This window comes from Molothrus aeneus, chromosome 1, assembly GCF_037042795.1.
Source record: "Molothrus aeneus isolate 106 chromosome 1, BPBGC_Maene_1.0, whole genome shotgun sequence".
Classification (NCBI taxonomy): Eukaryota; Metazoa; Chordata; class Aves; order Passeriformes; family Icteridae; genus Molothrus; species Molothrus aeneus.
The window spans coordinates 115,841,237-115,853,592 of NC_089646.1; the positions used below are offsets into that span (position 1 = coordinate 115,841,237).

Sequence of the window (12,356 nt, forward strand, 5' to 3'; positions counted from 1 at the left end):
CTCATAGATTTCAATCACACTACACTTCATAAATGAGACAACACAGGGCTTCGTTTTGCTGCGGTAGGCCATACAGCCTAAAAAGTACTAAAAAAAGAAGAGAAAACTGCCTAAAAAAGGAGAGGAAACTGCCTGACTGTAAAAGAGGGTTTCTCAAAAAACAAACCTAGAGAGAAACTGGAGAAAAGGGTGGTTAATCATGGCATGGAGAGCCAGGGGGAAGGTTGTGACTAGCTTGACAAGGACAGAATGGGATACTGGAAACAAATAAACCTGCTTGGTGGAACTAACCTGTTACTGTCATTTCACTACTAGCTCACAGGAATATCAGTAGAATTAAATTTTCCTAATGAAGCCTGTGATTGTCAGCAAATTGATTTTGTTTTGTTGGTGCAATTTTCTTTCTCAGCTTGGAAATTATGTAGCAAATCCATTGACAGCAAGTTGCATTATTAAACACTCAAAAGTTAAGAACTGCAAGAATTAATTCAGCCCATCCTGTGCATGCATCATGATACAGTGCTGTCACATGATCATGTGTGTCTTTTCTGGAAAACCTTTCATTGTTTACTTGCAAAGACAGATGATTTTGTTTTGAAAAGTACATAATATTGTTTAGAATTCTCAGTGCAATACGAGGCATTTGGAATTCTTTATCCTATGCTATTGAAATCCTGCTTGTTAGAATATTTTCTCATTTTTCATATTTCTAATACACTCATTTCTCCAGTGCCTGAGAGCTTAAATGAATTAATTTATCCTCCCATACCCCTGAGTGGTCAGGAAGGATAGATTATCCCCTCACTTTACAGCTGGGGAACTGAGGTAGAGAAGATGAGGTCAAATGCATCTATTCATTTGAGGTGTTCAATGTGACATGCTTAGAACCTGATTTCTCAGAGTATTTAACTTTCTATAGCACATAATACAGTCAGAGCACTGCTCCCATTGACTTCTCTTGGAGGTGTAAGCACTCAGCACTTCTGCAAATCAGACCCCATGATCTCAAGTCGGGCACCTGGAAAATGAGGAACACATAGTTAGAGATGACTTGTGAGCAGTTTTGTTTATGTGGCTTGATCAGCATCAAACAGGAACTGTGAGGCAGGGGTCCTGTAAAAAATAGCTTATGGTCACGCAATCAGGTGATGTTTCATAATGGATATGCATGAGAGGCACAGGCTGCCTTAATTCCTGCAATTCCTAATAGCTGAGACTTGACTTTGCAACTTGGACAATATTCTTTTAATATACCTAATATAGTTTAATGTAGACCTGGGCTACTTTGAAAAATTAAAGATCTTGCCACTATGGCAGAGTTTAGCTCAAATGGATTCCTTGCAGAAATATTTCTCTTTAGAAATGTTTTTTTAAAGTCACATTTCTTACTGTTACTCTCTAATTTTAGCTATGTAAGTTTGAATTTGCCTCCCTTTGTTACTTCTCCTTTTCTGCTGTACAACTGTCATTGCATAATGGCATTGTCTTTTGATTCTGCCAAAAAAAATTACCTTGTTAAGTGGGTAGTATTACACTTCCTATTTTATGCCCAAGCAGAGAAATGAATACACACAGCTGTCTCTCTGGATGGGTGGGTAAATCTCAACAAAGCTAGCCAGGGTGTTGTCAGCAGTGCACAGACTACAGAATTGCATCCCACTCACATGACAAAGGTGCAGCTTTACAGTAAATTCCAATGGGAATTCACCACCATCCCTGTTAGGATGTGCCTCACCAAAATGCACTACCACCTTATGGGACACACTCAGGCTTGCAGTTTAGGCTAGGCTTTAGATTAAGATTGTCTCAGCCCCTGCAATCAGCTACTAATCCACACACACAAAAGTAAGCAAAGGCACCTACCTGGCAATAAAGAGTTGGGATTAAAACAGGGTATTGTTTTGGACTTTCCCTGAAAAAATGAATACAAGTCAATCTCATCTCTAGCTTCTAATTAAAATGCTGATGAATGCCGAGGTAAAACACATTCTGTGTTCTTTTACCAGTAAGCCTTGAATTCCTGTGGAAAGCAACCTCACTAAGAGCACCCATTTAGTTATCATTGCATTTGTCCTTGCAGCTACACAAACACGTTTTTTTATCCTGTTTTTTATTTCATTTTTAAGCTTATTCCAGCAATTTGTTAACTTTCTGCCTTTAGCACCTGGACTTCTTTCAGGTCCCAGCCTTGAAATTCTCTACATGAAATTCAGGGGTTTCATATAAAAAACCAAGGGCCAAAGTGAGCTTTACTTAACTAATGTGGATAACCTTAATAAAAGAATGCTAGTCCCACATTCTTAATACACAAAAATGTTATGTATGCCAAAGTGTGTTTGATGCTGATCCTTTGGGAGGCACCATTATAACACAGTAACACAATGGTGAGGCCTTTCATGACCTCCCTCTGCTTGGCTGTTGTCTCAGTAATGAAATTAGAGTTCCATACACTATTGTTTTCTCTGATACTTTCATAAATAAGGAATTTATAATATTAAACATCATGCCTGAAGTTTACCATATATTATTTGACTAAAATATTGCAATTCCTTTCTAATTTTCCTACACTTCGGCATCTGCTGAAGTGAATGGTAATCTCTTCAGACCAATAAAAACATGTGTCATCAATACATCTCAAAATCCTTTTAAAATCAAAGAAATGTATGATTATTTCTATGTTACAGATCATGAAGCAAAGAGTTGAAAGTAACTTGCCCAAGGTAATTTAAGATAGTGTCAACATTTTGGAGAGAACTCAAATCTCCTCAGTCCTGCTAGGATTACTACCTGGCCTTCAGGATCCCCAGACATAATCCACTTGACAAGGTGGCATTGTGTTTTTGCTGATTTCCCTACAAGTTAATATGGGTGCTCAGTTTATCAGTAGTTTTCCTCTACAAATTAAAACCAGGCAAGTTTGGAGACATGGCTGCTGGTGTTCACTAAGCATGTTGCAGTGCTTGCACTCACACTGACTCCATGAAAATCACTGATAATGTAGGACTTGCAAGCAGTTACTGGTATAGATCAAACTTTCTGGCCACCAGAAAAAGAAAGTATAAAAAATACATATTAGCTGAATAATATTATATGAATAAAACACTGAGGTTTTCATGCTGGCCACCAAATGATGGCTTTTATATGTGGTTTTACCACAGACACATCTGAAATCTTTCTCTTGGCTCCCTACAGACCCTTTGCTTACTTTCTCTGGTCATTAAAGGAAGGATTGCTTCAGACAATGCCTTACCTTGTACTGGATGTCCTGAAGAATTTCAGTTACAGCCTTTAGGCCCACATGCTCTTTTCCTATCTGAAATACAGCAAGCAAAGGTGAATTTCAGTATCTTGGTATTTCAGAAACTGAGGCAAAACTCAGGTCAACCAGCACAGTAAGTACTATAGCTGTTTTTAGTTTAGCTACACAACCTTGTTTTAATCAAATACACTGATACGTGACAAGTCCAAAAAATTAAATCATTATAAAACCACCAGCCAAAAGTAAACAGGGCTTAAATAACTTTAAAGTAGAGACAAACTCACAGAACAAGAGAAAGAGTCATAATTAAGTCTGGTGGGGTTTTTATTAACCCTGATGTGCAGAACCTGCTCTATGTGGAGTCAAGATCATGCACTATGGTGGCATATGGATGCCAAGGATACAGTTTGTCCTTTACCAGTTTTTGTCAGAAAAGTACACAGAAAGGAACAGAGTGAACAAGCATAACATAAAATTTTTGAATTTGTTCCCATTTGCGTTGCAAATCTGGCCCAAGGTATCTCTGAAGCTCAGTGGAGTTTTTTCCTGCCTGCAGAGCACAGAACAGCAGATTCCCTCTCCCACAGCATCTCTGGGATCGTGCCAGTGAAAGCCAGGCTGCAGCACTGCCTCTACTGAATGCCTGTGAGGCTCTAAAGAAACACACTGAGATGAGAGATTCTAATTTTATATGGATGTTGCTCACTCTGCACACTAAACTCAGCTGCTTCTGACTCAAATCACCCATTCCAGGATCCTAGTTTTACCTTCAGAACAAAATCAGGAGAGGCAGAATGGCCTTCCCCTTAATTTCTTTGCCAACACGTACAAATACAAGGTGAGGAAATAAACCAGCATGAATGAGAATGGGAGAGCTAGACCCTGAAAATTTTGTTTGCTTTTTGTTTCTCTTCTAATAGAATGACACAGTAGCCACTGGAAGGAAACAACTGAATGTCAACAAAAGGTACTTTGTTACTTCTAAGAATTTAAGAGCATTTTCTTTTGTTTCAGAATGGAATTTCAATTTCAAACTTTTCAAAGTGCATAATAGATATTTAAGTCACTTTAAAGATGCTGCTTCTAAATTAATAATCCCCAAGGGCTGTCACTTAAATCAGTGAAAATATTTTCATTGATCTTAAAATAATGTATTTTGAGAACCATGGTACAAAATTATTTTTCCATGCCTTTACCGAGAAAAAAATGGTCACCAAATTTCCTCTCCCTGTTTGTTTAATAAACAGCTTAAATATTATTTTTCCTTGGTCAGTTGTAATTATGCCTCTCTTGGCTAATGAAGAAGCCTTTTTGGAATGCTTATGAACACTGATATGGGTGACGGACCAGAAATGGAAAATGTATCATTGGAGTTTCAAATTTATTTAAGAACTTATATATAACTTTCTAACTGACTTGAAGGTTACCTCTGCTGGAATGAGAAGGTGACTTACATAAGCAATTATCACACAGCCCTCTAGGACACAAAGCTGAAGACTTTCTAACTTCCATTTTTAGCAGTTCTATCTGAGTGTTGAGATGGTAACCAATGCACCTTCAAATTCAGAGGTAAAGCTCAAAGGCACTCATAAACTCGTTATGAAATATGACAAATTAATAATATCACAGTGCAAGAAAATCCATTTGATCTAAGGATGAACTTTAAACCTCTTCCTCCAAACCCATTTAAGTAAAACAGTTTGCCATTTCTCATGAGGAAGATGAGAATCTGGTATTTGAGGACTAAAACTGAAAATCTTTATAGGGTGCAGACCTTGAAAAACCTTCAACAGCAATTAGATTATAGTGCTAACTTCCCAGATTTCATTACACCTTGTCCCCAGGAAGCTTTAAGCCTCCTCATTGCAGGCTTTTCTGAGGGTCTCTGGCAAGTCTTGTTAACGCTCTCAGTCTCTGGAGAAGTGATACAACTCCACCTCACATTTGTCCTGTGTGCAGAAACACACTTGTCCCTGTGTTCAGGAAAGCACAATTCTACTACCAGTTTTCAGCACTGCCAATGGCTTTGTAGGCCTTTTCTTTAATCTTTCCTCCTCTCCTCTGTCTATTTCCTCAACCCCTGAACAGCAGACCCAGCCAGGAATTAAGAGAAATACATCACAGAGATAGTGAAGCACTTGTCCCTCCTGACAGCCCTCATTCTGCTCTCAGGGAATGAAGATTGGATGTCTGCTTATAGTCAGAGTCCCAGAAAGGTACCTAACAATCTATTATCCCTTCTTTAATGAACATACTTCCAATATCCTGTTCAAACAAGAATTGATTGCTTAGCACACATATAGGAGACATGACTGAAAAATATCTTGCAACTAGAATACTGGCAGTCATACATTGTTTTCTTTCATGAAATCACTAAAAATTAAATAACATGGAAAGGACCTCATTATCCTCAGACAAATGGCAGTGCATCACAACAAGTGTAACACAGGAAACTTACCTGCACAAACAAAGCAATAATAGCTATGCCGTGCTTCTTCCCTACTGCCTCATCAATGCTGCTGTACAGTGTAGAGTTCCAGTGCATTAGATGAAGCTGAAACAAAGCAGTGCAAACAGAGCAATGGAGAAATATGTTTTGTAATTAAAACCACCAGCAATTTAACATCAATTAACAAAGCATGTTGTGTGTGCACGTGCATGACTACACATATGTGCATGCTCATGGCTGTGCATGCAGGGATAAGTGGATTTACTTAAGATAGTACATATTGTAAATATCAGGAACACCAAGGGAAAAAAAAGATAAAGTTGCAGATAAAGTGATGTACAGCCAGTTACCAAAAATCTACATCAAAGGTGTGAATGACTATAGTAATGATGATTCAACAACTCTCTCAATCTGAATGCTGAAATAATGTCAGCTAATGAAATCCACCAACATTGCCCCTCAGCCAGCCAGCTCTCTCTCAAGGTAGGAGAATTATTATGGACATAGGCTGTCCAAACACACATTAGACTGACTGACTGTACTATCACAATGCCACTTGTCTCACACACTACCTCCCAAGACAAATCATTCAAATGTCAGTAGTAAGAGTAGAAGTGATTTCAGAAAAGGCTAAACACAGAAAAAGTCAAGCAGAGAAAAGTGGCTTGAGGATCACCTTAGGGGTAAGGATGAAAGAAAGAGGTGGTAAAGAGCAAAGGAGCTAATGCAGGAATACATGGGAGGCAGTGGACGCTGGATAGTAAATGCAAAGTCTGTTGTGGTGAAGTGTCACAACATCTGGGAAGTAGTGTTTGAGAAAAGTGCTGGAAGACAGACTAGCAGGAAGTTGGAAAGGGAAGAAAGAAGGGAGGGGAGGGAGATGAGGGGGAAGAGAAAAGTGCTGGAAAACAGTGACAGCTGGGAAGGAGAGGGAGGGAGGGAGGGAGGGAGGTGGGAAGGGAAGGGAAGGGAAGGGAAGGGAAGGGAAGGGAAGGGAAGGGAAGGGAAGGGAAGGGAAGGGAAGGGAAGGGAAGGGAAGGGAAGGGAAGGGAAGGGAAGGGAAGGGAAGGGAAGGGAAGGGAAGGGAAGGGAAGGGAAGGGAAGGGAAGGGAAGGGAAGGGAAGGGAAGAAGGAGCATTTTGAACATGAGTTTTTCCAGAAATAAATGTAAATGTAAATGTAAATGTAATCTCTGTGCCTAGGTCTGATAACACTGTAGAGCTTCAATATCCTAAGCACAGCTGCTTTGAAGTTTATCTGCCAACTCTTCGACTTAATTTCCATTGTAAAATCATGCTCAATGTTTTGTTCAGTCATGTGTCTAAGAAGGTAAAATGTCATTTTTATAGTTAACATTGTTTCCACCTTCAGCAAAATTAGTTTTTAAAACAGTGTACCTTCCAATTTTATTTTTTTTTATTTCTGTGCAGAAACAGCCTCTGTGAAATGCTTATTGCCCTTTACACAACAGGAGCTCATTCAGGCATCTCAGCATTTCAGAATACCAGTTCTTCAAGCAATCCCTCTCCACTTATTTATTTCCAATATGAATTTTAGGTACTCCTCTTGATGACTGTTATTCCAAAAGTAAATACAAACTTTTAAATGAACACATTTTAAATTGAATTAAATTCCAGATTATCACACAAGTAATTTTATTCATTTTGATCAAAGGCATCTGCCGTGGCAAAAAAACTAAACACTTTTCTTAGCAAATGCAATAAATCATTTTTACATGAGAACACTAATATAAATAATCTATTTGTCCACAGCTACAAAACTTCTAGACATAAAAATGCTCCCTGTTAGAACTAAGCCCATGGATTAACTTGGTTGTGTGCATTTTATCACTACTAAAAAGCTTTGTTACACATTTGATTTGCCCTTGGATTTTAAAGCCAGAGGATCAAATAATGTGATTTCAGTCTCTGAGGTCCCTCCAGAAGAGCCTGGTGTTCACACCAGCTCCCCACTAGAGGGGGATCACGGAGTCCCACAGTCCACACCAAAATCCTGATGTTAAGAGGGAAATGTGAAAGAAAAATTGGTTGTGGTGACTACAGTGGGCAGTGTTACATTCCCTTGGAAGGGAAGTCTGATCTGTCTGCATTCTGACAACAGCACGTTTTCTCTAAACAGATCCAAAAGGAAAATGCTGAACCCCAGAAAGAGGAAAATGAACAAGCACTTAAAATTGTTCAAGCAATGACCCCAGTTTATCCAGAAACACACTGTCTAATCTTAAGCAGCAGGTTCATCAGGGCACAGATTTCCCTATGATAAGGCTGCATCACCTAGAAAAATGACACCAAAACTTCTGTGTAATGCTATAAAAGGTTAAGAGCTCTAGAATTAGTCTGTGCAGCAGTACGTATATATGTAAAGGTAATGGTGACACCTCCAGACTGGGTTCAGGTTTAGTAATCAACATCACTAAAGGTACTGAAAAATAGGCAATCAGCACTTTCTGGTCTAAAGGTTTCTGTAACTTTGAGGCTCTGCTCAAGGATGTTTAAATTCCATAGTAGGGTCCTTGGAACAAGATCCATCATTTTGTACTGGGCTGCTAACACCCAACATAGAATGAACTTCTGATCTGTGTTTAAAGATGGCCATAATAGCGTTAATTTGGCCATAATTACAGTGGGTTAGTGATATATTTTGTACACAGCAGGTTGCAAATTTGCTGTCATAAACACCAAAGACAACAGGTAGAGAGCACTCCTAAACCCATGACAGTAGATGACTGGGGAGTGCAACAAAAAAGTGGTCAGGCTCGTATATTCTTTCTACATAGCACCCCTTATTTGTAGTGCTAACAACAGCACACTGGATGCACTGCAGTGTATTTGTTACCTTCCCATGTCCTGACTCAAGGTGATATTCAGATTTAGCCCTTCACAGAAAATGTTCTATCATTAGTGATTTACAAACTGAAATTAGAAAGGCAACCTAATGGAAAATAATAATTAATACCATTATATTTCCAAACATCAGGCCAACGTGTCATTTAACTCTATAAGACCATGCATGCACAGTCAAATAATTAAACACATTTGGTTATGCACTTAAATAAATGGAAGTCAAATTATTTCTTCTACAAAGCAAGAAAAATGTAGCTCAAAGCATGGCTGGGTGAGTACATGAAAAAGTAATCCAGAAAGTGAGGTAGCAAGGAAGTAGTAAATGCTTGTCATAAAGTCTGTGGGTTTTTTAAATCATGTTTCATCCTGCATTCTGGAGCTGTTCTGACTTTTGTGTGTTCTTTTTTATTTGTAATGTAACATCAGATATAAACATCAGACAACAGTTTTCCAAAAAAAGATGGCAACAAGTTGACAAACATTACAAAATCTGAACTCTTGAGAGTACAGACCACAAAAACCATGGCCTGTAACTCTTGTTAATATTTATGGGAATCAGATGTGCACAAAGGAAAGACCACAGTGCTTTCACAAATCTTGAAACTGTCACAATGATATAATGCCCACGCACATGGACAGCGTCATATCCATGCCTCTGTACCTCACAACTAGGAATAATCACAGAGGCTAACAATGTTCTGTATTTTAGTAACCTTCATTTTTAAATCTATTTGAGACAGCTGTTTGAAAAGTGCTCAGTCACAAGGGGTGCCAGCCCCTGATGTGAACATAACCATGCAGGGCTTTTTTTAAACAATCAGTTACAGTGCATTGGCAGCTTCTCATTGTGTGGTTTTCATTCAGAGTACAAAGCAGCCACACATGTCAGTGTGGCAGGAAAGGCTCTGCTCACCTTGTCAGGTAATGTTTTGATGCTTTGCAGTTCTGATGGTTCTACACAGCCAAAATGAGTCAGCTATGCTCTTACTGATTATCGGTGACTGGCTTGACATGCCAGACAGTATATTTTTACAAAATAATCAGAAAGTTATCAGAAAATCCTTAACACTCAAAAAATCCACTTTTCTCTTGAAAGAACCGTAATTTTGGGCCTTTTAATATTACAGCTGTAAATCAAAGAATTGTAGTAGAGGCTTCATTAGAATCAGATAAACTGAAAACTCATGAAGGCAAATAATAATAAAGTGGTGATAAAGTTGATTTGCTCTGAAGTGAACAGCTGGAAAGGCTCTCCTACACAGTGAAGATTAAGAAATCATTCCAGGTAGCAGAGAAAACCCCCTGGAAAGATTATTCTGTATGGAAAAAATTCTGAGAAACTTCTCCATTTTCATCCAGACCCCACTCAACCAAAAGGCTACTGAACCCAATCCTTATTTAGTAAAAGTTGACAGACATTAGCAGGGGGCCTGTCTCAAAACAAGACTTTCTATTAACTGAGTAAGGACCTGAGATTCTGGCTTTAAATTCAATAAACATTCATAAAATTAAAACCCTGCCCCTTAAACCTATTCCTTTCTCTACCACAGAGATACCTTCTATGTCAATATGAAAAGGCTTTCATGATAGATTTTTACACAAATTTGGAGTCCTGGGATGACAGACTCTGGCAAGAATCAGAGTCAATGTATATGACCTATCGCGTTCATCAGCTCTGGAAACCAGTGTCTCAATAAAAAACACAGTTACAAAAATCTACATTTTTCCCCTGTCTGGGATACTGGCTGCTCTGTGGAATTCTGCAGGGTCTAAAGCTCACTGAGAGCAAAAACGATCTTTTAAGCTCTGCTGATGACCTTACTTCATTCCTAGCTCACAGATAAAATATATAACAATAGGATAATTTATGTTGGAAGTCACCTCTGAAGTTCAACTCTTTCACAGCAGCACCAACTTCAAAGTTAGCTACTAATTCAAAGTCAGATCAGGTTTTTCAGGTCCTTGTCCAACTAAGTTTTGCGTATCTCCAACGATAGAAGTCTCACAACCTCTCTAGATAACCTGTTCTGTGCTTGACCTCCCCATAATTTATTTCTCCTTCTACCTAATCAGAATGTCTCCTGTTGCAACCTGTGTCTCCCTTGCCTCTTGTTCTTTTGCACTCCCCAGGATTCTCTGAGCCTGTGACTGCCAAATCAGTGTCTCATGATTGACTCCTGAATGATGCCTCTTTCTCAAAGCTCCTCAGTCATCCACTTGTTTGAATGACCATGTTTCACCCAAGCTTACTTTCAACTAAGCTTGCCCGACTCTTAAAATGTCAGGAAAGTTGCTACTAGCTCTGTCCCTTACTGTGACCTACTGCTGCGCATGTGTCACCCAAGTGTCAGACCAAAAATGACACAGGCTAATTCCTTACAGGAAAATAGACCCTGAAATAAATCACAGCTCATCATCTATTATGAGGTATCTGATTAATGGTACAGGGAGAAGAAGAACTCTGCACCAGCATTTCTGCACTCTTGTATGACCCTAATGTTCCAAATTTGCTATGAACGTGCACAGTCTGGAATATCCTGCTACCATATAAAGCAGCTCATATGTTATATGAATACTTTCTGCTTTCTTTATGAATACTTACTGCTAAATGACTGAAACTCTAATTTGCTGTTCAATGTGCTGTGTTTCCACTGGCTAAGTCAGGCAGTTTGGAATAGAGCACCAAGCTCGTGCTCCATAGGAGTCAAAAGGAAATGGGCCAACAGCAAAAATCCTCCTGACCCCCCTGGCACCAGAACCAGGCTCTACAGGGGTCTGATAAAACCACTGGCAGCTCAGGCAGCAAGAGACAATAAGAAACACCTGCCCAGCCTGGGTGTAGGTCCTGCCTCAACTTAATTGGCAACCATAACCCATATTGCAAGAGCTTGTGACATGGGGGATTATTCTGTTTAACAGGCTCCTGTTTGTGCTCTATGCACAGTAGAGGACCATAAATTTTAAATAATTCTTCTTTAGATCGATAGGAACATCTGATTGGGACACAATCATCAGTGTGCCGGCTTGAAACTGTGCAGCTGGCACTATCAACCATTGCATTTTTCCACTCTTGATTGAGAAGCTAATTATTACAAAAGCTTCTTTCTTCAGTGCATGCTGCATCATGTGTAAATTAATCTTCTAGTAACCTTTGTTCTTTGCTCAGAACTAGAATATACAGCTATTCCTTGTTAGCTGTGCCACCAGCTGTCACAAGCTCCAGAAAAGTCTGCTTAGTCTAAGAGTATTACAGGAGAGAAGGCGCCTCTCAATAGATCTCTCAAGGATGAGAGATTTGTCATTGCTCTCATATCTTCCCAATCCTTATTTCAATGTATACAGGCTGTACATCAAAATAATAATAGGGGAATACTGCATTACAATGTCTTAATCAAAGGGGCACCTAAAAACATGTCAGTCTGGAAATTCTGAGCAGACTGGGTTTTGTGATATTTCTGTCACTGCTGAGAAAGACTGTAGCTGAAATACTCTTTTGATCCCATAAACATGGTCTCAGGGATAAATCTATATCTCTAAGGTAAATTAAAGCAGCTTTAGAATTCCTCTGCTAAAGATTATAGAGACATCAAATGTTCTCCTGGACTCACCCAAGTTTGCCAGGGATCAGTACATTCCAGTTTCATTCACAACATGCCATAAAAGTGGAGTAGGGAACAGTAAAAATGGCAAACTCTGGCTACCTAACTACAGCCAGCAGGAAGGCTTTTTCCAGGATTGAGAGGGATGAAATGAAGCTCAGGATTTCAGCTAGTAATAGTGGAAG

The 12,356-nt window shown here is 39.1% G+C and overlaps 1 protein-coding gene across 1 annotated transcript in view; it reads right to left on the reverse strand.

Annotated features, from left to right (window-relative positions):
• Positions 1-12,356, reverse strand: part of CA8 (carbonic anhydrase 8) — a 51,097-nt gene that overhangs the window by 22,743 nt on the left and 15,998 nt on the right. Inside the window, exons 4-6 of the mRNA XM_066546864.1 lie at positions 5,718-5,813; positions 3,251-3,313; positions 1,864-1,912 (exon numbers count right to left, since the gene is read on the reverse strand). Of these exons, the coding sequence (XP_066402961.1) occupies positions 1,864-1,912; positions 3,251-3,313; positions 5,718-5,813 (208 nt within the window). The remainder of the gene's footprint in view (positions 1-1,863; positions 1,913-3,250; positions 3,314-5,717; positions 5,814-12,356) is intronic.